The sequence below is a fragment of the Hippocampus zosterae genome, chromosome 7 (assembly GCF_025434085.1).
Source record: "Hippocampus zosterae strain Florida chromosome 7, ASM2543408v3, whole genome shotgun sequence".
NCBI lineage: Eukaryota > Metazoa > Chordata > Actinopteri > Syngnathiformes > Syngnathidae > Hippocampus > Hippocampus zosterae.
The window spans coordinates 8,987,073-9,014,632 of record NC_067457.1 but is presented as its reverse complement, the minus strand read 5'-3'; the positions used below and the strand labels follow the sequence as shown (position 1 = coordinate 9,014,632).

The 27,560-nt window shown below is 41.2% G+C and overlaps 1 protein-coding gene across 2 annotated transcripts in view; it reads right to left on the bottom strand.

Annotated features, from left to right (window-relative positions):
- The window catches only part of jmjd1cb (jumonji domain containing 1Cb), a 99,462-nt gene that overhangs the window by 38,945 nt on the left and 32,957 nt on the right, over window positions 1-27,560 (bottom strand). For both annotated transcript variants that reach the window (XM_052070960.1, XM_052070959.1), the window contains exon 2: window positions 12,977-13,174. In XM_052070960.1, coding sequence (XP_051926920.1) covers window positions 12,977-13,174 — 198 coding nt within the window. The remainder of the gene's footprint in view (window positions 1-12,976; window positions 13,175-27,560) is intronic.

Sequence of the window (27,560 nt, the reverse complement as noted above, 5' to 3'; positions counted from 1 at the left end):
AGTACGATGCGTCGAATAGTCGTGAAAATACGGTACTAATTAACTGAACAATTAACTTATCAGTGACACACATTCTGGGAAGAACAATGCGGGGACAAGCAACTATCTGGCCTATGCAGCTGTGATCCATTCAGCAATGACATGAGATGACTTGGCTTAGAACTGTAGCGACTCACTATGACTATAGGATCTGTTGATGCATGATAAACGCAATCCATCACAAACCATGACGATGATGTTCATTAACTCTCATCATCTTAATAGAGCGCACATGATTTGGATAAGCACAGTATGTATATTTGTATGGATATCTTTTTTTTAACATCTTGTGAGGGGATATTTGTGGTGGGACACGAGTCAATTCAAGAAGCTTCCGAATTAAATTTGAGTCACACTTCCACAGAAAATCCCCTTTTTATACAGCTTCAGCGTATCTTACTGTGGCGATGCACACAGAAAAAAAAAACAAACTCCCATTACAGTTATTTCATAATTTCAACATAGAGGGCTTTTGCTAAATGGAACGCCAATACTAAAAAGTCTATCCTTGGAAACGGTTTACTTTAATCCATTATCCTATGACATGGTTTAAATTCCATTGACTTCAAAGAAGACTGCGATCTACAGCAAAGGAACAAAAGCTAGCAGATTACCTCTCTCCTCGTCTTCAAACAACATCAAGGAGCAATGGCTGTGAAGAAAGAACCTTGGAAAAAGACCAAAGCTTTCCCACTAAGCAAAAGAGAGAAGCAGAAACACAAGATGGGGGTGATGAGGGTATAAAAAGCAGAGGAAGAAAAGAAATGTGGTTTCCTCTTATGGTTGGAAAAAAAAAGACAGATGGCCGAGAGGGAGAGAAAGCGATGCAGAGGACAAGCTATAGAGCCGACATTTTAACGGCTGTTGATGCATGGAGCAAGAGAGGGAAATAGAGAGAGAGTTAGAGAGAGAGAGAGAGAGAGAGAGAATGAGGGAGGGAGGGACCCAAGCAAGGTTTGGCCAACGACACACACTTCCCCTCTGCTGGCTCACTCTCTTACTCACCACCTTCTATAACTCTATGTCTCTCTTTCACTACTTTGTGCCACTGCCTCAGAGTCCTATCATTCATCCTTCACGACTCCAATTTCTACATTCATCGATTTATCCACCTTATTCCTAAGCGCTCTGATGTCGAAACAATTATGGGCGCGACTTCCCGTAAAACATCGGATTGAGCCATTTGCTACATCGGCTTTGGGAGCCCTGAACGCTTCATTTGAATGTTTTTGTTTCCTTTTATTAATGATCATAAACCACTGTAACATTTAATTCATTCAATCGCAGCCATTTTCACTGGAGAAACCCCGTCAATCCCAGCGTTTTACTGGATTTTGACTTATCTTGCAAGGCCCACAGAATATTTGGTTCTAACGCTATAGAAACATGGAGCCTACCAAAATAAAGTTTGGACTCTTTGCTTTCAGAAGAAGAAAAACATTCTTTTTTTTAATCATTTTAAATTCTTCAGCAATTGGCATTACAAAATGGCTAAACTTCATGGAAATGACGATTTCTGGGCAAAAAAAAAAACGGAGAAAAAGAGTTTTTTGTAAAAGCATGCATTTCAAGCACGTGAGGCACCACTGCCACCTACGGGTCGCATTTTTACATGATTTACAATGCAAACAGCTTATTCTCATTCACCCTCCTCCTCTCTATGACGCCAAAAAAAAAAGACTTAGTCGTACAAGTACGTCCTTGGTAGGCGGGGCCTAATTTTAAAAAGACGTACAACTACGTCTTGTGGAATGAAAGAGTAAAAAACGCATGCCTCGCACAGCTTGGGAATTTGTTGGCGGGTGTGGTAACAACCCGAAAAGGTTGAGCCTGTGTTGACGAAGAGCAATGTTTTGAACACCTCAGACGAAGAGACAATTATATTATTGTGAGAATTATAGAGCCCGAAATCTTTGCATTGATTTGGCCGAGCTCTTGTTAGCTCTCCCCGCCACAAGTTGGCCCGGTAGGATTTTCCACTGCGCAACACACGAAGGTAACCGCAAATGATTTGATTGCATCAGTCAGAATGAGACAAACAACAACAATGGATGAAATGTGGAGTATCCTGGATTTTATCTCGTCATCATGACCATGAAGGCTGACACTGACTCAAACTCAGCACGTTTGAATATCATCCGATGGCACAACCCTGTACTGTATGCTGCATCAGTTTTTTTTCTTGACGGCATTTTGTCACTATTTTGCAATGCACACCAGCCTTGGTTATAAGGAAACAAAAGTACTACTGTACGTGTTGTCCCTTGTCAAAGTCATCTTACTAAGGCATCTTACGGTGGTACCTTTTTTTCCAAATAGTGAATCCAGTACCCGAAGGGACAACCTTCATCTCAGACTTCCCAATGTGTTCTACATTTTTCTAATTTCAGGCAAGTTCGAAATAAGAGAAGTGGTTACAAATTGGTTCTCCAGAAAAAGTCATTCTTGAAGGTTCTGCGGAAACTACTGAGCAAAAACACATGTTGCATTTTTGCTGTTATCAACTCTTTCTCAGTGCATGTTGAGGACCAGAGCTGTAGGCTGTGCTTCTTGATAAAACTAAATCTCTCAGTATGGCAAACTAAAGTTTTGGGGGGTTGGAATGATCACACAGTTTCATCATGTACACAGCCCGGCTTGCATTAGTTTGGGGTTGTACAATAAACTCAGCTCGCACATTCAGTTTATTAACGACTTGCTCACTTTCTGCACCTCTATGAAGCTGCATTTTTTTTAACATTTGTCCGGGGCTGCAACAATTACTTCAATTATCGATTAGTCGATTAGGTTGATTATTTATTTAATTACTCAAATGGACACAATAAAAACATTTTTAAATGTCAAGTCCCTTATTTATAAAAACAGGACATTATTTTCAGAACTATTTAACAAATATATCGTGAGCTACATATATATATATATATATATATATATATATATATATATATATATATATATATATATATATATATATATATATATATATATATATATACATACATACATGTTTTTTTAACTAAATGTTGATATAAAATACCTTTAGAATAGGCAATGGGCCACCACAAAAAACACACAAAAAAACTCATGTATGCCATGCAATATTTGCCTTATTTCAGGCCTTATTTCAAAACAGTAACCCATCCATCCAGTTTCTGCCACTTATCCTCACAAGGGCATGCCAGAGCCTATCCCAGCTGTCTTTGGGAAGTATGCAGGGTACACCTTGGACTGGTTGCCAGTCAATCGCAGAGCACACATATTCAAACAAAAATTTTACAGTCACAATCACAACTAGGGACAGCTTAGAGTCTTCCATTAACCTTCCATACATGTTTTGGGAGCGTGGGAAGAAACTGTAGTACCCGGAGAAAACCCACGCAGGCACGGGGAGAACATGCAAATTCCACATATGAAGGTCGGAGCCGGAATCGAATCCTGCACTTCTTCACTGTGCGGCGGACGTGCTAACCGCTCAACTCGTGTTGTAATGGAGTTGTGATAGTGTTGTGGTAAAAACATGATGCAGTGGGCGGCTGATGTAATAATTGTGCAACACAAAGAACAGAAAATGAAATGAAGTGCCAACACTTGTAACAATCAGCAAAACCATCTCTACGAGGGCTGTCGGCAGTTTGATGAATGTACATACACTATGCGACACTAGCAAGGTCTCTAATATTGTCAATACACGTAAAGGTTTGTCTCTTGAACTCTTGATTCCAAGTAAATGAATGAAGAGAAGCATCACGCACATGGAATGAAATTTATAGAATGGATCAATGTGGGCATAATACAATTAGATTAATAATTCATGATGATTTCCAACATACATCAGGTACGGTCCGGTCCGTTTTGTCACAGACCAATGATGGATGACCACAGTGCCGTCGTCACCAACCACTGGCGCGGCACGCAAATCACCGTGCACGCATCATTTTGACAACTTTTGTCGTCTGAACATGACATTTTTTTCAAACCCACAGCAAACGCTCAAATGTGTATTAAGTCATGATCTAAACATCAACGAGACCAGGTCAAATTGCCAGTGCCTGGGAGAAAGAATCATTTTGTGCTGTCCTTGCCGGCATAAAGGTAAGCTATAATTAAACGTGCACACACAGATCGGCGGGAGATTACACTAGCAGGGCTCCATCTGCTCAGGGGGGTTACAAGAAGAGACAGAGCACATGGCTTGGTGTAGGAGGTGGGGTGTTGTCATCGTCACTGACCCACTTTCGACAAAACTATCATATTGGTCTCATCTCGAGCTCAGTAACTCATGAGCAAGGCACTCGTGGTTCGGACTGGCTCAGCTCATCTGTGTTTGTATTCCACCAGATACTTCAATGGAACACAATGAAGCGTTAAGTAAGTGTTGCCATAGAAACTTAAATGACAGAGAGTAGATTCATAGAGGCAGCTTTCAGTGAGAAAAAAAAAGCTACAGACGAACGGCCCATGCATTTGAACACTGTTGTTCTCTCGATACCAATCACCGAGCCAGTGACCAGATGACGACGTCTGCTGATACATACTTGTGAGTGTGTTAGTGTCATATTCCGCATGTTGCTAGGTAACATGGTCTGTAGATACCACTGAAAAGCCAAAAGAAAAGACTCCCTCTTTATTTGTTTTTATTTACATCTTTTCTTCCGACCAATTCTCTTGGAAAAAACACAGATGTCAGACCACATCTGATGAATGAAAAGATATATTAAGTGTGGCACAGTTCATGTAACAGAAAACCCATGTGACATTTTGATTCAATTGACTGGATTCAGCCATTGACGGGGTGTTATTTTACACTCATTATTGAAGATAATTCAAAATGAGATAAGGCATCCATCTAATTCTGCACATACGATTCAAATGTGCCATGAATACTGTCTAGTACCATCTCACCAATTTCACGTAAATTCCAAATAGATGATCTGACGGTCCTAAAATAGGTGTGACGAGCTATAAATTTAGTAATGATGGAAGCACGATTAAAATAAAGATTTTTCTTTTAAATGATGGCCGACTGGCCCGGCCGCTGATAAATGACGAATGATGGTCCGGCAAACACGTTTTGATCCATTTCTATCATAAATATCTCAGAGGATGTATAAGACTCCTTATTGCTGCTTGACAAAAAAATAATAATACATCTCTGAAACGTTTTAACTTTACGTCCCATTCCAAAAATACCCGTTTTGTGAAGATTGACGAATGACTTCTTGTGATATAAGGTTTCAAAGAAAGGCGACCACGCCTCTTTTTGCTCAAAATGTCAAATTCGGCAGGCCATGGCTCCCAAACTTCTGCTCGGATTGATCTCAAATTTGAGAATTTGTGTTGTGCCGTCACTATCGAAAAGTACACAAAGTTTCATTCAAATCTAATTAGGCTTGGTTAAACTCACTGGGTGATTTGGCATAGAACACCCTGTCGACATTCTGAGTGCAAACCACAGTTACCCACTTTAAGGACTCTAATTCCTCTCTTCCCTCCACTGCAGTGGTTCTTAATCTTGTTAGAGGTACTGAACCCAACCAATTCATATGCACGTTCACCAAACACTTCATTAGTGAAAAATATAAATGCGATTTTTTACAAATTCAAGACATAAAAAAAGCATTTATTTAAAAACATAAATAAATATACATGACATAAGTATAGTTATTTCTTTTAATCGTAGGACATACTGTCACGACAGTCACAGGTCACTACTGAGCGAACGAAATTTCCCACAGCACCGATTGGACAAGCAATGTCATGTGATCATCTGCAGCCAGTGATGGCCAGGCGGGCATGTCATAACTAATTGACATGTTGAGTCGGGTGTGTCTTAACCTCGATGGCAGTGGCTTCGTCGAACCCCGGAAACCAATTCACCGAACTAACGCCTTGGGTTTGATCAAACCCAGGTTAAAAACCACTGCTCCACAGTGCAGTAAATAAGATTGTTCCCAACATGAGTACCAGCCTTGGCATTAAATAGTTGCAAGAAATGTTACGAAAGTTATGAAATACAGCCACGATATCTCTAAGTTGGCAACAGCGAAGACATGATGTCGCTGCTATAGGTCGCTTGCACTGCTGGCACGTGCACGGCAAAATAAAAGCAGCGCATACTTAATCTTGACTTCATTAAGATTGGAAGGGAGACGGTGGATGGGCCAGATGTGGCCCGCAAGCCAGGATGCAAGTCGTCATTTGAGAACAACACAAAATTGTTATATGGACCTCTGATTATGTTTGTGTTGTTGAAGAGCCTTTAGGATTACAGTACTACTGTTTTACTTTGTGTGACCGTGTGCTTCTGCAGCAAGAAAAGAGAGTCACCAATCATGTACCTATACTTGAATTACAGCAATACAGAATCATATAATAAAGCATGATCTAAACACTCTTTCCCAGTCTCTTTTCTTTTTTTAAACACTGTTCCGTGCCCTTGGGTGTTGTCTGGTCATTGGAATTCACATTGTGTCACTTATGGGAGTCTGCACTGAGCTACTCTAATGACTTAACCCACTGCTCAATGCTTGCAGAGAAATGATGTAATATGCGGATCAGAAATGTAATCTCTCTTCTTCCCCCACAACCCCTCCTCTCTCTCTCTCTCTCTTTGGGAGGGGGGAATGGAGGATACCTATGAAAGGAAGATGGAGTGGCACACATAGCTGTTACTCTGAGCTACCAAGCTGGGTGCAAGGTGTGCACATTACCTCGTCTGCTGCAGAGTACGCTGAAGCATCTACTCAGCAATTTGTTAGGGCTCTCACAATCATACTCTCTGAACTCAAAAAGTCCAAAAATGACTGGGCAGAGGAGGCAGAACAAGGGCGCTTTAAGGGGAGCTTTTGGCTCTGTGTCTAAAGAGAATACAAAGTGTGAGGAGAAAACAAGGGCCCAAGGGTTGACTGCAGTGAGCGTCAAGGGGACGTCTGTGTCGCTGCTCCAACACTTGGAAGTGTTCTGGGTTTAAAGGAGGGAGGAAAAAAAAAACATTGAAAAGTGGCCCTCAGCTGCAACATTGTTTAAATGTCTTGCCGCCCAATCATCTGTGCCTTTAGCAATCAAAGATAGTGTTTCAAGTTATTAAGCACAACTATAAAAAAGTAGCCAGTCCAATATTTTTGCCATTATAAAACAAAAACCCCAAGGAATATCTGTTTTTTTTTTTTTTTTTTTTGCTGAACAACTCTCTCCATTGAAACTGATTATCTGGATAGTTGCTATCTGCACATCATTTGAGCATGCAAGATTTGCTTCCCTTAGTAGCTGTTTGGCTGTATACTGCCACGTATCCTCAAGTTTGAAGACTGCACATTTTCAAAAGGGGTTGGGATCAGTCAATACCTTCTTCAACCACCAGGCTGCAAGTTTTTCGCTACTAGCTAGCTACAAGCTATGGAAACTGAGACTGAAATTCTTGTCCATTTTCCATTGAAAATTGCTTCGTCAAAATGGATAAAGAGCATCTGTCAGTGGCAGATTCTAAATAGGATTTACAGAAGGAGTAAAATTTAACTGGGCCCTTCTGGCTCGTTTAACCATTCCATTTGTAGCTCTGGCTGCATGTTTAGTGTCATTGTCCAGCTGGTAAGTGAACCTCCATCTTCGGTTTTTGCCGACTGAAACAAGTTTTCAGCCAAGGTTGCTCTGTATTTGGCTCGACCCAGCTTCCAATTCACTAACTGGGACCAGCGTCTGGACAACATGATGATGCCTTTTCATAATTCAAATTAGGGATTGTATGTTTGCTGTGTAAGCAGGGTGGATTTTTTCCTCCACATAACACGTCTTGCGTATAAAGCCAAAACCTTTATTTTTGTATCATCTGACCAGACTGTCTTTATGAGACTTAAAGCTCCTTACAGAATAGCTGTGATTACATGCAGAAGAACTGTATTCACAAATTCTGACCTGAAGACAATTGGTTGCACTCGATCTTATTTAGGAGGGGGCTAAATATTTTTGCAAATGAAAGCCACGTATTTTCTTTCCATTTGTGTCAGTCTATTACATGGAATCCCAATAAAAATGATTTATATTTGTGGTTGCACCATAATAAAACGGGGACAGTAATTACTCAATTAAAATCCATGACTAATGCACTACCATTTGTGTGATATTAGAATGCTGGATCACATTCTGTATGTCAAGGGCTGTTCTCAAAGGGGAAGTGTTATCAGGTTTGTGTGCGTTTCAGTGAAAGCGTATGTTGGTGGATAATGTGTCGACACGGGCCACATGTTACACCCTGACTGAATAGAGGAACAAAATGGTGAGCAAAAGTCAACGTGCAAGTAGGAAGGCTGAGTCATTGTGTTTGAGTGTGTGACAGTGTGAAAGAGAGAGAGACAGAGATAGAGAGAGAAAAATCAAGGATTTATGTGATGAAGTAACTTTAAAAAAATGAACTATTTCCTGATCGGAATACATTCGTCAACGGGGGTGACAGATGTGAAGATTTTTTTCCCAGCTTGAAATACATTCGTCAACATGGAAGTGAGACAGAGAGACGTTTTCCACATTGAAAATAGGGCTGCCACAAACGATTAATTTGATGATCAATGAGTCAGCCCCGATTTTTTCCGATTCATGGACTGATTGGATCATATGTAAATCATAGCTTATCACCAGCAAGCAGCTGCTCCTATATAATGTGATAGTGAATCTTCAACCTTCTGTATTACAGCAGTAGTTTGGGATACCTTTTATTTAACATGTTCGATATGGATATTCCATGTTATGTAAATCGTAACACTTAAAAAATGAATTTTATTAGTCTTTTCAATCTGTTTCCTGCACAGTCAATGTTGCCTTCAGATCAATATACCTGTCACTAAAAGTCAATATTTAGATTTGCAATAAAAGAAAATCTGTTTGCGTTGAACCACTTCAGAATTTTCTGAAACCCATTCTCCACGACTTGTGGTACATCATTAATATTTTTCCAAATATAAAATAGAGTGGTATCATCTGCAAATAACATCCATTTCAACAGTTTAGAAACAGTTACAATGTCATTGACATAAAGAAGGAAAAAGTACTGGTCCCAGAACCTTTCTTTGAGGTACCCCACAACTTATATTGCAGTATTTGGATTGTTTGTTGTCGATATCAACAAATAACTCTTGACCCATTTATGAGCAACATCTTTTATATCATATTTATATAATTTGCTCAGTAATATTTTATGGTCTATAATAGAAGTGATTATTGAATTAGTTAAAACAAGAGTTACAGGTTTGGATTAATCCATTTTGCAATTGAAGGAATTGAAATAAACTAAGTCTTTGTTAACGCAGAAAGCAACTGCACTCCATGTCAGTCTTTTGGCAGGAAATCCCCACAAGAGTAATTTCCTCTTCCAACACACACACACACACACACACACACGCACACACACACACACACACACATGGTAGAGAAGTGAATGGGGAGGTGTGTGCACTCTCGTGAAGACTACAATTATAAAGTCTATTAAAAGGAAAGCAGGAGTGAAGCTGCTCTACATAAGTGCTGTTCTCTGGTCAGCTGTTTTTGGGTAACAGCATTTGTATTTTTGAAGCTTCAGTAGGTGGGTCTATTCCAAACATGACACTGTTTGTGTGTTGAAAAAAATGTGATGGGCAAAACAAATGTAATGAATGTATAAAAGTAGAATGTCAGTTAACAAAACTTGGATCAGCACCAATTGGAAACCTTTATTAAACCATTGGCCTGTAAATGCCCCAATTTTGTTACGATGATTCATGTGATGTTGGAATTAGTTAAGGAGTCATGGCATCATCCTGCTCAATAAACAAACAGACGGCAAAGAAAGCTTGTATGTACAGTGAATCGGGTGACTATCAACACACTCCAGAAAAAAAGAGTAAAGGATCACACAAAATCTTAAATTTAACCATATCTGATTTCTGATGAAGTGCCTTTATGCAATTATTTTTTTTCAGTGAAAAAATAAAGACCATACATGTGGAAATAAAACACACCTCCACACCTTCACCACTGTCCGAGAAGGTGCAAGTGAGTTGGCCCAAACAGTATACACATAAACTTGATGAACTTGGAGAAAAGCATTTGACCATGTCCTTCAAGGAGATATTTACAAGCTTTTTTTCTTTTGAGGCCAATTTCTATCTATTGCTGTTGGTGTTTGATTTTGATTTGCTGTTGCTATGGCAATAGCAGCAATGTAGCAGTGATCAGACGAACGAGGGAAGAAATGCAAGTGGAGGAGTCAGGCAAAACCAACCATAAAAAACTAACAACCAAGTCAATCTTTTGTTGTCTATTTCTGAAAATGTGAGCAAGCAGTACTGCATTTTAATAACACGCTCCTGTTTTTCATAGTCTACAGTATACGATAAATGTACTTTGTTGATTTTTGAGTAAAAGTTGTAATTCTGAGGAGTTGTTCCATTACACTGAGATAAACTGAACTGCGTCCTTAGAAAACAACCCCCCACCCCACAAAAAAACAATTCAAGATTTTTGTTGTACCATACTTTAGAGACTCTGGGCCACTACTTTCCCACGCTTTGAACACTAAGGCTTTTAATGTGACATGGTTTTTTAATCTTTTCACTGATAAGTTTCAAAACCGCAATGGATTGACACATAGTGTGTCATATCTGACCAATGGAATTACTAAACACATCGCCGTGGACGAAACTGTCTCTATGCTGCGTCATTCTCAATATTCATCAACCATTCGCAGTTAGATTGCACACGCATGAGGGAGAGGTGGGCTGCCTGAGAGAGAAATGCTTAAGAAGAAAGTTCGTGTGCATAGCGGTGCGCTTCTGTGTAAATTGAGAATGAAAAGAAGCATCTTCAGTTGAGTTTAATGAGCGGAGGGAACGAGTGCCATAAATACAGCCATCTATGCAAAGTGACGCCCGCCACTGCTATTCATTTGGCTACCAACTACCACTATCAGTGGCAACAGACGAAAAGCGCACATGGGACACCATGTAGCTACGTCTCCCTGCGTCTCCCAAACATGTAGGAAAAGGGGTGTCCAGGCTTATGACAAAAAAGACAGTGAAAGATTCTGGGATGCTACTGTCTAACTGGCTGCATTGAGCATGGTTTGGGGGGGTGAAGCAATTTTAAGGCAAAAAAAGGTTTTTTTTTTAATCCATCTGTGTAACCTCTTTCTTCCCTTGTTATAACATGGAGACCCGTGGCTAATAAGAAGTGGCCAATAAATGTAGAAATCTGTTTACATGTGGTTTATTTGAGCTGTTGCAATTTGCAATTTACGAAAGTGATTTCGTAGTCCAGAAATCACAATAGTATTTATTAGACTTCATGTGATCAAGGTTTTTGGAGTTGATCCAAAAAAAAAAAAAGATACTCGATCTGATCAAAAGATGCTGCAATATCTATTTAAAACAACTTGTACATTTACTCTACATTCGACCCTGCCATAGCAAAATTAATCTAAAACCTGAAAAAGTCTTCAAAAATGCTGAAAAACATTAAATATACCATGTCATGTTTATAACGTCTCCTCTGATATTTTTTTTTTTTTAAAGTTAAAAAATGCATGAACATTGGCTGTCAATCAGCTGGCCAGAGCTTTTGCTCAAACTATTGCTATCTTGGTTCAACAACTGTAAACACGTCTTACTTTCCAACTGCATGTTCCTTGTTTTACATTGTGCTCTTGCTAAAGTCAATAATTGCAACTGCAATAATTATTTTGTTGTACATGTATATGGTGTGTTCACTTTTACCTGGCCTGGATGCTGTACGTATTTGGCCCTATCTACGCAACTGACGTGGCGAGAATAGCTCACTTCACATTGGGTACAACCTTAGTATAAATGTTAGTTTCCTTTAGCAACACTTTCGTGTATTTGAGGACAAAAACTGAGCTACTTTCCACGAGAGTTGAAACAAACAACCCGCCCGCCAGCTGGCATCTGTGATTGGGCTGAAGGTGTGTGGCGTAAGTCATGTAACTTACAGAGTGATGGAAGCAATTTTGTATTAAAATTATGTATGTGTTATTAATGGTAGATATTTTTTGTGTTATTGTATAGTACACCCTAAGCATTCTATTACCTTTAACCTACTCTTTAACCGACTGACCTGCATCACCTGAAGTTGTAAGTTGTCAGCAGTCTGAAATTGCAGCTGTTGCGATATACGTTTTTTTTCTTCTTTTAAGTCATTCTCATTCCAAGTTTCTGCAATTCGCCGATGGCACTAGCAAAGAATGGGAATCTGGAGCGCGAGGAGAAGCACTTTAAAACGGTACACGTGAGCTACGATAGTGATGTTTATGCAGTTAACACGCTGCAAAAGTGCTTCCGTGTCAGGTCTTGGCTAAGGTAGACAGCGATTACTCTTGCATCGACCTTATTTTTCTGTTTCGTGCGTGCGTATGGGCGTGTGAGCATGGGTGCGTGCGCACGTGTGCGTATAAGCGTGCACGTGCGGTAACGGGGCAATTGGAGGGGGAAATGGCTGTATGAAAGGTGAGACATTTGGTTCAAAAAGGTTGGGCACCCCTAGTCTAGTATTTATATATACTGCAACTTATTTTTACTACTTTTATCGCATGAGAGAAACTGATGAGAGTTTTCAAGCAAAACAAATAAAAGCTGTAAACAGATTCTTGCTCAGTCCGATAAAACACCAACATCAACACACTGAGCTTGCAATCATGCCATCAACAGACCACACTCACGCGGCTCCACGAAACAAATGTAAAGCCTGATACAGCAAGGCTGCCACTTTCCAAGACAACTGCGAACAATGAAGATCAATAACTCTCACGGAAATGCAAATACTGGAATACAATTTAAAATCATCCTTCAAAGTTTGAAGATATGCTAAAGCGGTTAAATATGCAGAGCCGGGGGGAGCTTTGCTCACAATGCTGACTGTTGTGGTGTCATTTTCTATAAATAGCAAACAAAGTTCTTACCAGGGCAGGCCACTGTGTGTGTTTCGCCTTGATTCCCTGCAGCAGGCCACCTACTCCTCCACCTGCTCCTGCTCCTCCTGCTCCTTCCTTCCTCTTGGCCCAGACCAGCTGGTGCTCGAGTAGAAACAGCTGGAAATCATCATAGACCTTCACCCACTCTCTTTTCTCCCATTCCTGGTCATCAAATTCCACGTATACCTGCAGTACACAACACAAATAGAGCCAACATCACAAATAAATCCGAGAACATTTGCAATCCTCAATGGCAATATCAATGTAGCAGCGACACGACTTCAATTCCATTCATCCTGGTCAAAGGGTTTTGAAATACACGATGGGTGGATGATGGGAGAAACACCAAATATGGTGACTTTGAGAGAGAAAAAACCATTGACAGAAATAGGAGAAATAAAAAATGCATTTGCATCATGATAATAATTATTAATGGCGGCCAGCGACATATCATAGCAAGATTACCCTTATTTAAGCCAATGGCAGAATGACTCGGTCCAGGCCAACTAAACATATTTGGAGTTTGATATACAGTAGAACATGGGTTCAAAAATGCTCCTGTTCATTTACAAATGGTTCGAGAACTAAATATTGCTTCAGTTCGCCAACAGTCACTACATTCATGGAACACAGTTGCGAAGAACCTTGGCTTTCGCAGAAAAATAAATTCTCGTGTAAGACAATGGACCCTTCCACACAGCAAAAAAAAAAAAAAATAGAAAAAAGACCATTGTAGCTTTAGCGCATCTCCAGCACATGACTTCAACCCCTTTTAAGAGTTTGCGACTCAGCCCATTCCATCATAAAATTGTGGATGGTGATGTACCTCCAAAATGCAAATATGGGCGGCAAACATTGCATCCTGAAAAGACAAACAAGGCAGAAAATATCCTTGGATTTCCAAATTCAATAGATAAAGCGAGGTGTTCCTTTGCTATCAAATAAAAATAAAAAGCCTTTTTTTTCATTGACTTGATGCAATGTAAAAAAATAAATAAATAAAATTCAGAGGTCTTAACTAAATATTTCCGGTTCCTGTCATCATAGTGGTTTTCTCTAATAAAACCCAGATGATCTCAGAAATGAAGAAAATTCTTGATTGTCAAAACTGTTCACTGTGAATCGCTTTGACGATTGTGGAAAATTAACAAAGTGGAAAAAACTGCATGTCTAATAATTTGGCACACATTGTAACATGTGTTCATTTTCAGTTCCTTCAGGTGTAATGGATCTGGGGACTATTGTCCATTGTGTGTCTTGTACATCGTCTGTCTGGAACATGTGTTCTTAACCATGTTAGAGGTACTGAACTCAACCAGTTCATTTGCACATTCATCGAAGCCTTCATGAGTGAAATTGTTTTTTTTTAAATAAATTCAACATGTAAAAAATGCATTTATTAAAAACTGAAAAAGAATTAAGAACATTTCTAGACATCAGTAGTAGCTATTTTAACTGTGCACAAAATGAACCGCGCATAACGTACTTTCACGACAGTCACACTTTGACAACTGAGCGAACGAAATTTCCCGCAGCACTGATTGGACAAACAATGTAATGTGATCATCTGCAGCTAGTGATGGCCAGGCGGGTATGTCATAACTAATTGACATGTTGAGTCGGGCGTGTTCTAACCTCCATGGCAGAGGCTGAGTCGAACCTCTGAGACCGATTCACCGAACCGCTAGGGTTCGATCGAAGCCAGGTTAAGAACCACTGGTCTGGAGTCTTTAAAACTTATTCAGTACCAGCCAATTCTGGATCAAGTCTGAAAAGACGTTTAAAAACGTCTTTGGGAAAGACGTTTAAAAACGTCTTTGGGAGTGTATGAGTTAAGCATGCACAAGCCATCGGCTCCTCTTTGTAGTCACGCTGTGTTCTTTCATTCCCTGGCCTATATAAGTCCCTGCTCGCATCCATAGGCAGCGTGAGCGCATGAAACAGAGATCAGCGGGTGCATCTCTCCTCAGTCACCCTCCCCCCACGCCTCCCTCCGCTGTATGGCACGACTGCAGTCAAACGAGTAATCACACTTAAGCCAGCAGACAGCAGCTACGTCAGTCTGTCCTTTGTTTACTGTTCCTCTCTGCCTATCCTTGTTTGTTATTACCTCCATCTATCCTTCAGCTCTTCCATTTCTGGGCATTGCACACTGCATCTCCATCTCCATGGAATACTGATGTGATCAATTATCGGTACTCCCTTTATTCTGTAGTATCGTAGTCAATGCCTGCTTAATATGTGGAATAATTGTTTGCGTCTCTGGGCCCTTCAGTTTCCTTTCTTTTTTTTTTTTTTTAATGAACGAAATGAAGATGAGGGTACAGGAAAATAGTATGAAAGATGGGCGACACACAAAGTGTATCCATTGTATGTATGTGTGTGCTCAAGCATATTTTTTGTTAAATAAAAAAGTCAAAAATATTGTGACTGAATTTCCAGAAGACAAAGAAAGAGAGTGACACGACAATGGTGCCCTGCAATATATTGTGCAAAAAGAAGCACTAAGAAACAATCTAAATTATTGCATAAATTATTATTATTGCATTCTCTCTCTCTCGCCATCACACCGTGCGGGCGTAAAAGCAAAGGCGCATAGTGTCCTTGTGGGAGTGGATGGGGTTGTCCAGCTTGGATGACAGCTTAGCCATCATCCTCCTGATCCCCGCTGTGTCTCTTAAATCCAGGGTGCAGCCCAGGACAGAGGTGGCTCCCTTCACCTATTTGTCCATCCTCTTTTTTGTCACCAGCAGATCAGCTGCCTGCCTAGCAGACTGCAACCGCCAAGTCACCAAAAAATGTGGAAATCACCCGACCAAAGAAGGCACTGGTACTATGAAAAGGGGGGGGACATGCCAAAAAAAAAACCATACACTATGTATAGCTGCACTATTACTAGCATCAATAATCAATAATCGTGTAAAACGTTACAGTTCCCTTGCCAAATTTTTAAATCTTGGGGCTACATTTTGATTCCGAGTGAGCCATGTGGAAGAAGCACGAATGAAGAAGGATCGCGCAGCAGCTCCCGCTGCTGGAACTGCGGTGTGGGGTGCACAGCAGTTCGCAGCAGGCGCACACGGGCCACAGCGGCAACTCTGCATGTGCGCCGGGCTCTTCCCGTGGACAGCATGCAGTCCCATCCCCGTCACCGGGGCCAAAGGGCAGCAGCTCGGCAGAGGCCCGGGGTACAGCTAAGGTCAGTCAGTGGCGTTGCGCTCCCCGCTGCAAGCCAGTGAACACGAACTTGGATTGTCCAAAAAGAAATGTGTGCAGTATGCAACAACACCCACATTAAAGTCACATTCTCCTGCTCAGTCTAGCACGTGTCTTGAAATGATTGAGTAAAGGAGGTTGCAATTCAAGTGATGATAACACATTTCTGGACTGTGTTTGTCGCCATTTTTTGGGGGGCTAAACACAAATGTAAATGGAGAGCTAATATTTAGCTGAACACAGACAGCATATACATGTATGCATGCATGCCAAAAAAAAGCACTGTAAAGTAATATACAGTATGTCATGAAGTGGGTTATGTGTGTTTTATCGTTATGAGTTGCCGCTGAGGGGTTGTGGCAAACACGTTAAAGTGAGTGCTCCTAATTCCATGTTTGTGAATGCATCAGTATGGTCGCGAATGTGGGAGCGCGGGAGTGAGAGAGAGAGAGCATTTTCTGTGTTTCAGCGTCACTGCAGCGATATTCTAGCTGTGTTTTGTTTTAAAGAAGTGCAAATTTAATGACTCTCTCCCGAGATTGCTCTCGGTATTGTTTTCAAAAATATCATTTAGTATAGCCAAGCAGCAAGCCTTGATGTAAGCTGTATAAAGTTACCCCTGCCACAACTTCTCATTAAACACCAAATGGCGAAAAGTACTGCTACCTACATTTGACAAATTGTCCCATTTGACAGGTGTTTTGAACATATTAAAAATAAAGCAAACAAATCAATGTTAGCTTCTCCAAATGTCCGAAGTGACCCCTGCGATGGTTCGCGTAAAATGCACCTGACCGTCCCAGGTAAGTGTGCCCTGCGATTGACTGGTCACCAATTCAGGGTGTCTGTTTACTGCCCGAAGACAGCTGGAATAGACTCGAGGACGCTCGGATGATACTCGGTTTATAAAATGGATGAATAGATTCATAAAATGACCTTACCAAATGTGTGGACATGTGTGCGCGCGCACCCACAGTGCTGTCTGACATGCACATATGCACATTAGTTCAAGTCCTGCTGTGCTTATAACCTAATCACAATCATCAAGTAAGCAAGCGAATGACTCTCATCATGACCAGTGTGTCAACTGTGGTCTGTCTACAAGTCCACATGTGCCAAAACACATTGTGTCAAGCTAAAAAACATACATGCGACAAGAATGATAAAAATGTCTGTTGCTATAGTAACTGGAGGCAGTAGCCAGCAACGGCTTGACACACGCACGCATGCACACACACACTTCAGTACGCATTTTCTATCTCCACAGTGAGCAGGTACAACAGAAAGAGAGAACAAAGGAGAATGGAAACTGCCAAGCATTAAACATGATCAATACCATAAAAAAACGAAGTAGTAATTGCATCTACCCGACACCTTAATTAGAGACGAGAATGCGTTTTGGAAAGGTGATTTTAAAGTCCAGCCTTAAAATATTTGTTGTGCTTCACTTTTTGTATGTATTTCGTTGTGTTACAACCTATTTACCACATCTCAGTCAGCCGGTTGTCATCTCTTCAGCATTATGTTGATTTGTCGAAATGCTATCTGCACTCGACAAAGCTATACTCGCAAAGGAAAATGAAGATGTTCAAATTTCGGCAAACAAGAGGCACTATTGCTGTGTGTGTTTTTTTGTTCATGTATTGATCTATACCACCTGTGTCAAACTCAAGGCCCGGGGCCCAGATGTGGCCAGCCATATCATTTTATGCGGTCCGTGAAAGCAAATCAACAATGTCAACGTTCATGAAGCTCACTAAAATCTCTTCCAAAATTTCAAATTCTCATTTATAATAAGGGCGGCCCAGTAGTCCAGTGGTTAGCACGTCGAATTCACAGTGCAGAGGTACCGGGTTCAATTCCAGCTCCAGCCTCCCTGTGTGGAGTTTGCATGTTCTCCCAGGGCCTGCGTGGGTTTTCTCCGGGTACTCCAGTTTCATCCCACATTCCAAAAACATGCATGGCAGGCTGATTGGTCACTCTACATTGTCCCTAGGTGTGGGTGTGGGCGTGCATGGTTGTTCGTCACTGTGTGCCCTGCGATTGGCTGGCAACCAATTCGGGGTGTCCCTGCCTACTGCCTGAAGACAGCTGGGATAGGCTAGCATGAACATATTGCAGCCAAATAAGCTAGTTCTCTTTTGATACAATACCTTTATCTTATTGTCAGAATAAGGTGGTTCTTTTTATGCATTTAAACAGCAATGTAAACAACGCCTTTTGTTAAAGTGCTTCATATATCCGAAAAAAGTTACAACACGTTCTTTTTGTGGAATGAAAAAAATACACATAAGTATGACAGTTGCATATGTTTACATAAAATCAACCTGTTGCTGTAGTCGTTTCTGTATGATGAACAAAGGTATGTAACAGTCAATAATTTTGACAAAGGCTTACGTATTCTTTTTAAAAAATGTAAGCTGGTCTATGTGGTTTGGCACCAAGACACTTCCAGCATGCTGCACAATAATAAGTAATTATTTGAACAATAGGAGATTTATGAATATGTTTTAGAATAAATAAGGCAGCAACACCTTTTTGGGTCTGTACCATTACCATAACAGCTTCTGCTTCTATTGATTCAAGAAAGGTTTATTGCCATTTGTGATGCCATGGCGACAGCAGAGCCGCGGCGACAAATAGCCCTGTTCCTGTTAAATTTCACTCACCATTTGCAAAGGTGATACACAGCAAATACTATGCAGTGCCTCCACCGAAGACCAGTACAGTGTTTGTTCTCATAAAAACGCTCCGACACTTCACACCGATACCAATTCACCAGTACAATAAATACTTTCCATTTAAGAGCAATTTCAGCTGTGTTGGCCACATTTATTGTTGTTTTTTTGTGTTTAAAAAAAAGAAAATAACATGCTAGAAGGAACTGGAGAAGAAACCATACAGCTCGACATTATACGGAATACTGTATTTATAGACAAAAGTAAAAGGAAATCAGGAGGAAGAACACCTTCATTGCATCTCTAAAGTCTCTCTATATTCTCAGGCATGCTTCTCATTTTCTATTTTATAGGGTGGATTTTTACCACTCTGTCTGCTGCATTGGTGGTTTGCATTCAGGTCTAGTGCTCATTGGCTGTGAGCCACTGTCGTACAGCCAGCCAGAGAGCTCCTCTGCAGTCCTGAGTGGTGGGCAGATTTTACATCACCGCACTGTTGCACGCATGCTCTCATAAATGTAGAGGTGTCAAAGCACCAGCAACTATTTGATATCGGGAGGCCTAACTCAGTCTCTGAGTGGAATGACAGCAAACAAATGAGGCGATATCCACACGGGATCACTGCCACAATGGAGATGGATATGTGAAACATTTTCAATTAAGCATCATGACGTAGACAGATGGTGTAAATTCAAGGACGTCAAAAACAAAAGTCTGATGAGGTGATAATGCCACCAAATGCCATAGAATAAAGATCCTGCAATCGTGATTCATTTTGCTCGAACACGGTAGAACTGGAAATATCTTAAAATTTCTCTCCATATCAGGAAAAACATTACCGTGTAGATGGAAGAAGATTGTAAAGTAGCAATACCTTCAAGGCTTTTATGTACAGTATGCTTACCCACCAAAACCAAATGAAAAAAGCTTCAGTATACACGCACATGGTCAAAACAATCCCTGTTCCCAAAGACCTGCAAAACCAACTAAGCTCTGAAGGCTATTTTTAAAGCAACTGTCTTTGGATACAACTGTGACTCCCTTTAAAGGCAAATGAAGATGAAACACTGATCCAAATCGTAGTTAAAACAGTGCCTATGACTAATTTTCACTGCACCGCAAAGCCTTTCCACTGTACACCAATGTGTAATATGTCATAATATTGAATTGGTGTATTTTGTATACACCACTTCCTGCTTCCATTTCATTGAACAGGACCAGGTGCTGGAGTCGTCCATCTGATTTTAGCTTGGAATTCAAATCTGCAGTGTTCTGAGAAGGTTAAGGCCACAACATAGAAGAGGAAATAGCAGAATAGAGAAGCTGTTGTGAGGGTTCACTGGTATGTAAATAATTTCAGGCAGAGAGAGAGAGAGAGAGAGAGAGAGAGAGAGAGAGAGAGAGAGAGAGAAAGAGAGAGAGCACATGAGCTGAAGTAATAGTCAATGACAGCATGAAGAGACATTCCCTATCCTACAAGGTCACATCAGGGAGAGAGAGGAAGAATGAGCAAATAGAGGAGAGAAAAGAAAGAAACCATTAAAATACTTGGGAGACAGAAGAGGGATAAACACAACAAGATTGAGAGCAAGAGAGAGGGCAACATAAACAGCCTTCAGCATAGATATGTGACCCCCCCCCCCCCACCCCCGCCCCCCACGTCCTCACGAGCACCAACGTCTCCTTCTACTCCTCTTCATCTCCTCATATGAAGGATGTGTGAGTCAAGGAGAGTGGAGGGACGGAGAGGTGCGAGGAATAGAGGAAAAGAGGGAAGGAAAAGGCACATCCAAAAATAGCGCAATGTTGTTTCAGACACATTCCTGGGAAAATACTGACTAAAAACATGCACCTCTAAAGTCCGGCTGAAATGGTTTTAGGTTTTGTGTTTTCCCAATGTCCAACCCCCCAACCCCTACGGCATTCACTTTAGGCTTTTGCAGATGAATTTTTGTCAAGCTACCATCACATATACTCCAAGCATGTAATCAGGAAGTACCACGTCCAAAAAAATATATCAAGCTTAGTTTATGAACAAGCATTTTTAGCAGAGTCCGACAATGTGGAATTGAATCAAATCACTAGTGGAGTACAGTCGAACCTCATTACATTGTCCCTCGAGGGACATAACAAATCTCTAAGTCATGACGGTCGTTCGGTGTCACCATTTCCAATAAAATGGCCGCCAACTTTGATGTATAATCCAGTTTGAGTATTTATACAGCACATGTAAAAACATGAACATGTAATACAGTTTCACCATGTCAATTACAAATACGTGGATACAGTATGAAGAAAAAATTATTTTATAAGACATGAAACAAACAACTGTAGCTTTACTATTTCATCTCTGAAAACTTTCAGTCAGCCTATGAAAAGTGCTTGGTCCAGTTCAAGGATGTGCCGCACCCCGAAGCCGTTTAGAATCATCTTTCAATCTGCTGGCCTCGAACTTTGCCGTGATTTTGTTGCCATTACGGATGATTGTCGAAATCGTTGACTGTGCCAACTCAGCTGAGCTTTGTCTGGGAAGGCTCCCTTTCGAACGTGAGAAACAATTTCAGCCTTCATAAGAACGGTTAGAACCCAAAGAGTCCCGCAAAAATAATAGAGACACTGGACTGAGCCTTTCCGTATAAGGCCAAAAAGATAATAAATCAACAGAGGTTGAGGACAGCCAAGGAGCTAATTGAGGCAGTCGAACTGTTCAAAGCTACCTCAATCATGTTAAGACTACCTCGAAAAGGGCCTGAAGTAATGGAGTTCCCCCACTCGTGACCCCAAAACAAATAGGTCCCCTTATTGGGAACCAATGAGGGAATTCAAGGTGTCTATTGAGAAACAAGAAAACTTGTGTATCCACTTTCGACCATGCTATCATTGTAAGGAAGTGGGACATATCTCATGGCAGTGTGGGAAGTCAGATGAACCTATGCTCACAGCTAAGATTGCTAGTAGCGCACACACCCACTTCGGCGTCTTCCGAGGGAAGCCTCCGCCGACCCACGTATCCTGTAAGGGTGAATCAGTACGGCATAGAAGCCATGCTCGATTCCAGAAGTGCTAAAACCCTGATCCAGGAAACAGTAGTGTAAGCCACTCACTCCACTTTCTCAAGGAGAATGAATATTAGTGGTTTGTGTCCATGGAGATATTTGTGATTATGTACAGCACTTTGTATGCAGCGATGGCTGTTCGAAAGTGCTCTATAAATACAATTGAATTGAACTGAATTATCCCACCCACCACCATTTTGAAACTCACTGGGAGTGATAAAGCCCTTTTGTGTACAATTACTAATTTTGTCAAACTTCTTTTGAAACATTCATGCACTTGCTGATACTTTGACTCCTCTTGCCCCGGCGAACCTCTCGTGATGTCATGTTTAATTCTGCCCCAGTGCAACACTGGCATGGAAACAAGGAGTTAAAAAAAAAGAAAGAAAAATACGCTCTTATTGGATTGGATAAACTTTATTGTCAAATGTACTGTATGTGGAACATACAGCACAGATGAAATTTCTTCCGTCTCAACACAAAACAATTATCTTGTAATAAAAATAAAATGAATAAAAGAATAATTCATTTAACTCCACCGATAGTTGTTGCTATTTCCTTCACTGTGAACACAACAAGACAAACTGAAAATATCGTTGTTTCAGAGGATTAGTATTTGTTTTTTGATCTTCCTTTTAGGAATGACTGACTTTTTCTATATTAAGGCTTTGATTTGGGTTCATGATTCGTGCATGATTTTCAATATATGGTCTGATCAACGTGGTTAAACAAGAGTGTCCTTGAACATCCTATTTAATTGTTAAAACATGGTTTTAAACTACATGATGTTTTAAGTCTCTCTCTCTCTCTCTCTCTCTTTCTCTCTCTCTCAATAATAAAGTTCTATTAATAGCAGAGTTCAAAAGAAACAATCATCGAGTGAAATCTAGGCCAACAGCTGCATCGTCTGTCTGGGAAGATCCAGTCTCTCCCAATTTCAACTGTTCACCGTACATGAAATCCAATGAAAAATAACTAACACCCAGAGTTGTTTTTCAGTGTAAGTACGGGTTTATCCAATCACATGTACTTTTACTATATACACAGTGGTGGCCGACTGAAACATTCAAACAATTTAAAAACAAACAGTTATAAAGTTTAGAGGACAGCTGGGATAGGCTGCAGCATGCCCACGACAAGCTAGCTCGCTTGTCGTGGGCATGCTGCAGCCAAGGCTCAATTTGGCTAGCTAATGTGTCATTGTTAAATGTAGAAAATGTTAATGCTTATGTTACTTTCAGACAGGGTCTGGTCTGAAACTCCTGGCCCGCAGTCTGGCCATTTATTTTGTGGCCCGTAGGACGATATGAAAATCGAAAAATGGGGGCCGCCCACGCGTGCTTTATGAATGGCACTTTACCACGTTGTGTGTGTGGAAGGTTCCGTTTTAATGCGTGCGTGTGTGTTTTAAAATGCGATTCTGCGTTGTCCAACTGCACCAACTGGGGCATCACCAGCGAGTGCCGTGACCGCGAGCTAAAAATCCGGCCTGCCAACTCAAGCACCGTCATTTCAAGGCTCCATGAGTGAGGGTTCACTGACGTTCACTTGCGCAGCGCGTGCTGGAAGAGAAACAGTTCCCAACAACTATGAAGTGTGACCGCGCATAGCTGTCATAGAATTAAAACTTCTGTCTTGGAGATGGATGATGTCTCTGTTGATAATGATCATCCCGGTAGCAGTTATCTTTTGTTATATTAGCTATTTCTCTATTTACCTCCATATAAAAAATGCCAAGTGACATTCTCCGCATGTTTTTAGTTAGCTAAACACTTCATTATTGGAAGAGCGCCAGCAGCTGTAATGAAATCTCAAAATAATTCATTAAAGCTTGCAGTGAAGAGAAAGCTTGATGGGTACAAGACAGTTACAGGGAAAGAGATGAAATATTTCTTTGTTAAGCACATGGGCAAGGAATACAACATCAAACATCATTCTCCAATCAAACATGCTGTGAAGAACACAAAATACCAAGAAGATGAAAGGGCCAACCAACTTGCTCATCCTAGGTCTATTAAGACAACAAATTTATTTCAAGAAAGCAACCAGAGAATAATGCCACAGTTAAACTCATTCAGTACCAGCCAATTCTTGACCAAGTCTGAAAAGACGTTTAAAAACGTCTTTGGGAGTGAATGAGTTAAAGCTAGCTATGTGGTTAGTGAGATGATTGCTAAAGCAGGGAAGCCATTCACACAAGTCAAGTTTGTAAAAGAAAAAACAAATCTACTTACGACAAGCTTCAAATATAGACCGTCCAGAAAACAAGGAGCAGTCTGCCAAAACTGTGGCACAGCACATTTCTTATATCATCTAACATTTATGATCAACTGTGTGAGAAAGCCGAATGCTTTGATGCATACTCAGTAGCTCTTGATGAAAGCGCAAACATCACTGGCACTGCCCAGCTCACTTATTCATGTCTGTGATGTTTTGAAGTGATGGAGAAGTTACTCACAATAATTCCAATAAGACCACTGCACAGGAGATTTTATTTTTTTTTGCCAACTGTGTCATGCCATTGTGAATGCCGGTTTGCCACGGAAGAAGTTTCCTGGAATAACAACCGACAGAGCGCTCCGGATGACAGGGAGGAAAAATGGACTTGTTGCACTTGTACAGAGAAACCTGGAAGAGGTGGGGGAGGAGGAGGAGGCCATTGTTCGGCGCCGCATTATCCATCAGCATTCCCTTTGCAGCAAATGCCTCGAGTTTGACCATGTGAAGTCTGTCATGAATTGCATCAACCAAATCAGAACCAGGCGCTTGAAGCACAGGCGTTTCCATGCTTTTTTTTAAAAACGGAAATTGAGTCAGAATATGAGAATGTGCTCTACTTCACCAACATATGTTAGCTCACGGGAAACATCTTGATGAGATTTTTTCAGTTGATGGCAGGAGTGAGAAACGTGGCTCCTGTGTGAGGTGATCGCAAATGGCTCATGGATTTAATTTTTTTCTTGTTAACAGCACACACGAGTTGAATGCAGTAAACAAGAAGTTACAAGGCCAGAAGCAGTTCGTCAGTGCTGCTGATGACAATGTGAAAGCATTCTCTACAAAACTCATGTTATGAAAAGCCTGGCTTGCTCAAACAAACCTTTGCCATTTCCTTGCATGCAAGGCACTTGGATGCAGGAACACCATTCAGTGGGAAAAAATACATCCATGCAATCTTGAAACTAGAGGAGGAATTTGATCAGAGATTTCAGATAGCCACTTTTAAAATGTGTGCGGACCTCTTCTCCTTTGATGTGCAAGATGCCCCTCCTGTTCTTTAGCTGGAGCTCATGGACCTAAGGTGGAACCCTGACCTCAAAGCCAAGTACAGAGACCTGAGTGGAAAAGCAGGCAAGCTTGGGCAATGCTTCCTCCCTCAAGCCAAACGTGGCTCTGCTACATGAGAGAGGAAGTGCTGACAGGTCTGTGGAAGTCAGCAAAATATGTCATGTTCGAAACATCCATCCATTTTCCGATCCGCTGTATCCTCACAAGGGTTGCGCCGGGGTGCTGGAGCCTATCCCAGCTGTCTTCAGTCAATAGACGGGGGACACCCTGAACCCGTTTGCAGCCAATCGCAGGACACACAGAGACGAACAACCAACCATCCGCGCTCACACTCACACCTAGGGACAAATTAGAGTGTTCAATCAGTCTGCCATGCATGTTTTTGGAATGTGGGAGGAAACCGCAGTACCCAGAGAAGTACCCAGGTATGGGGAGAACATGCAAACTCCACACAGGAAGGCCGGAGCTGAAATTGAACCTGGTACCTCTGCACTGTGAGGTCAACGCGCTAACCACTCGACTACCGGGGCCCCCATGTTCAGAAATAAAGAACCCAGTGAAATTTGCTTGAGAATATACACACCTCACCCAGACCTTGCCTCCAGCAAGAAGTATGTCCGTGCCTGCTGAGCACCTCTCACCGTCGGCAATTCCAGAGTGGAAGAGAGTCCAACCCTCTCAAAGTGCAGCTACAATTTGTCTCAACATAGCTTCTCAACCTTACACACCAGCTCTGTTTCGTACCCAATCCATTTAGCCCCTCCCACAGGTGGGAAGCACATGGGAAGTGGGACCAATTTTAATTCTTTCAACTACGTCAGACCAGGCCCATGGGTGCAACAATCCGCTCTCCAACGGGGCCCATCTCCAGGCTTGGCTCCAGAGAGGGGCCCCGGTGATTTGCGTCCGGGCAACGAAAAGAAGTCCTGTAATTGTGTTCATCATGGTTTTTGAGCCGTGCTTTGGACGGTCCCTTAACTAGGACGGGTTTGCCAGGAATGTCTATGCCAGCGGCATAAAGTCCCAACGGTTTTGCACCCAGGATCACTGAGATACACAAACTCCTCCACCACAATCAGGGGACAGTTCAGTGAGGGGCTGACTATTGGATATTTAAATTATTTTAGAAAATGCATTTTACGACGCACAAATCAAACAAAATAGTCAATCATTCTTCTAATCAGAGCTACAAATTAGCTTCTTCCTCCAACCCCGTAATTTTAACACAAACACATTCCACAGCAGTTCTTCACTATAGGTTTTCAGTTACACTCCTGTGCTGAGGACCAACAAGGCATGCAAATTACAAACCATAAGGTACATATTATCTTGACTCAAATGAGCAGCCAGTTCAAGTGGTCTGCTCTGTTTAAACGCCAATACTCTGTGTTCCAAAAATCAAATGTCATTATGACATTTCCTTTTGAAACGGGTCCATTCTTATCCAGTCAGGCAAGTGAGTTGCCATCTCCTAATACATTCCATAATTCTCACATGGGAGGCTCAAATTACCGTCACGTAAAGACCCTGTGGCGCTGGGAGAGGGCAATGCGGAAAACAGAGGAGGCCTGGGTTCTACTACACATTCATGTGACTCCGCCAAGACTTAAGCCTCTGTGCGCCATTATGTGCATGGGTGGGTCAAAGGGTGAACAAGGGGGAGAGAAAGAAAAATGCCAGTGTACCTCGAAGAAAAAGAGAGAGCTCAAATGACAGAGCTAAGTTGCGATTTTCCACTCAAGTCACACTCAGCCACAAAACAAGTTCGAAACTGGATCTGATGAACAAAAAAGAGCTCTATATTTGACTGAGAATTCAAAAGTAATACCCTCTTGGTTTTGAGACTATAAAAATCAGTATGCAGGGTCTCTGGCATCTGAGACCATGAGCTGGTAAGAAGAATACAAACATGACATATTTATTCAGCCATGTTTTCAGCCATCAAGCAGTTAAGTTTTAGTTCACAGTTCGCCAATTTGTTTGGAATGGACAACTCATTGCAGGCTTCAATCTCCACATCAGTGAGGAGCGCAACATGGTACTGTCCAATGACTTGTTTGTTTATTGAACATAAAACATATACAGTAAGAAATTGACAGAAAGTAAGGTAAGTAAAATAGTAAAAGGAAAGAGAATTCAGTCATAATTATTATGTTAAAGGGAGTAGGAAGAAGTAAAGAACTTATCTAGTCCAGTTGTGCTTGACTGTATTGTTGTGTCGGAGAGATGTACAATAAACTGTTGTGTTTCTTTCTGCCCTGGGTAAGTCATAGCCCAAATAAAATGCCTCTCTTTATTGAGGTGAACAGCCCCAGGTGAAGTAGTAAATAAGTC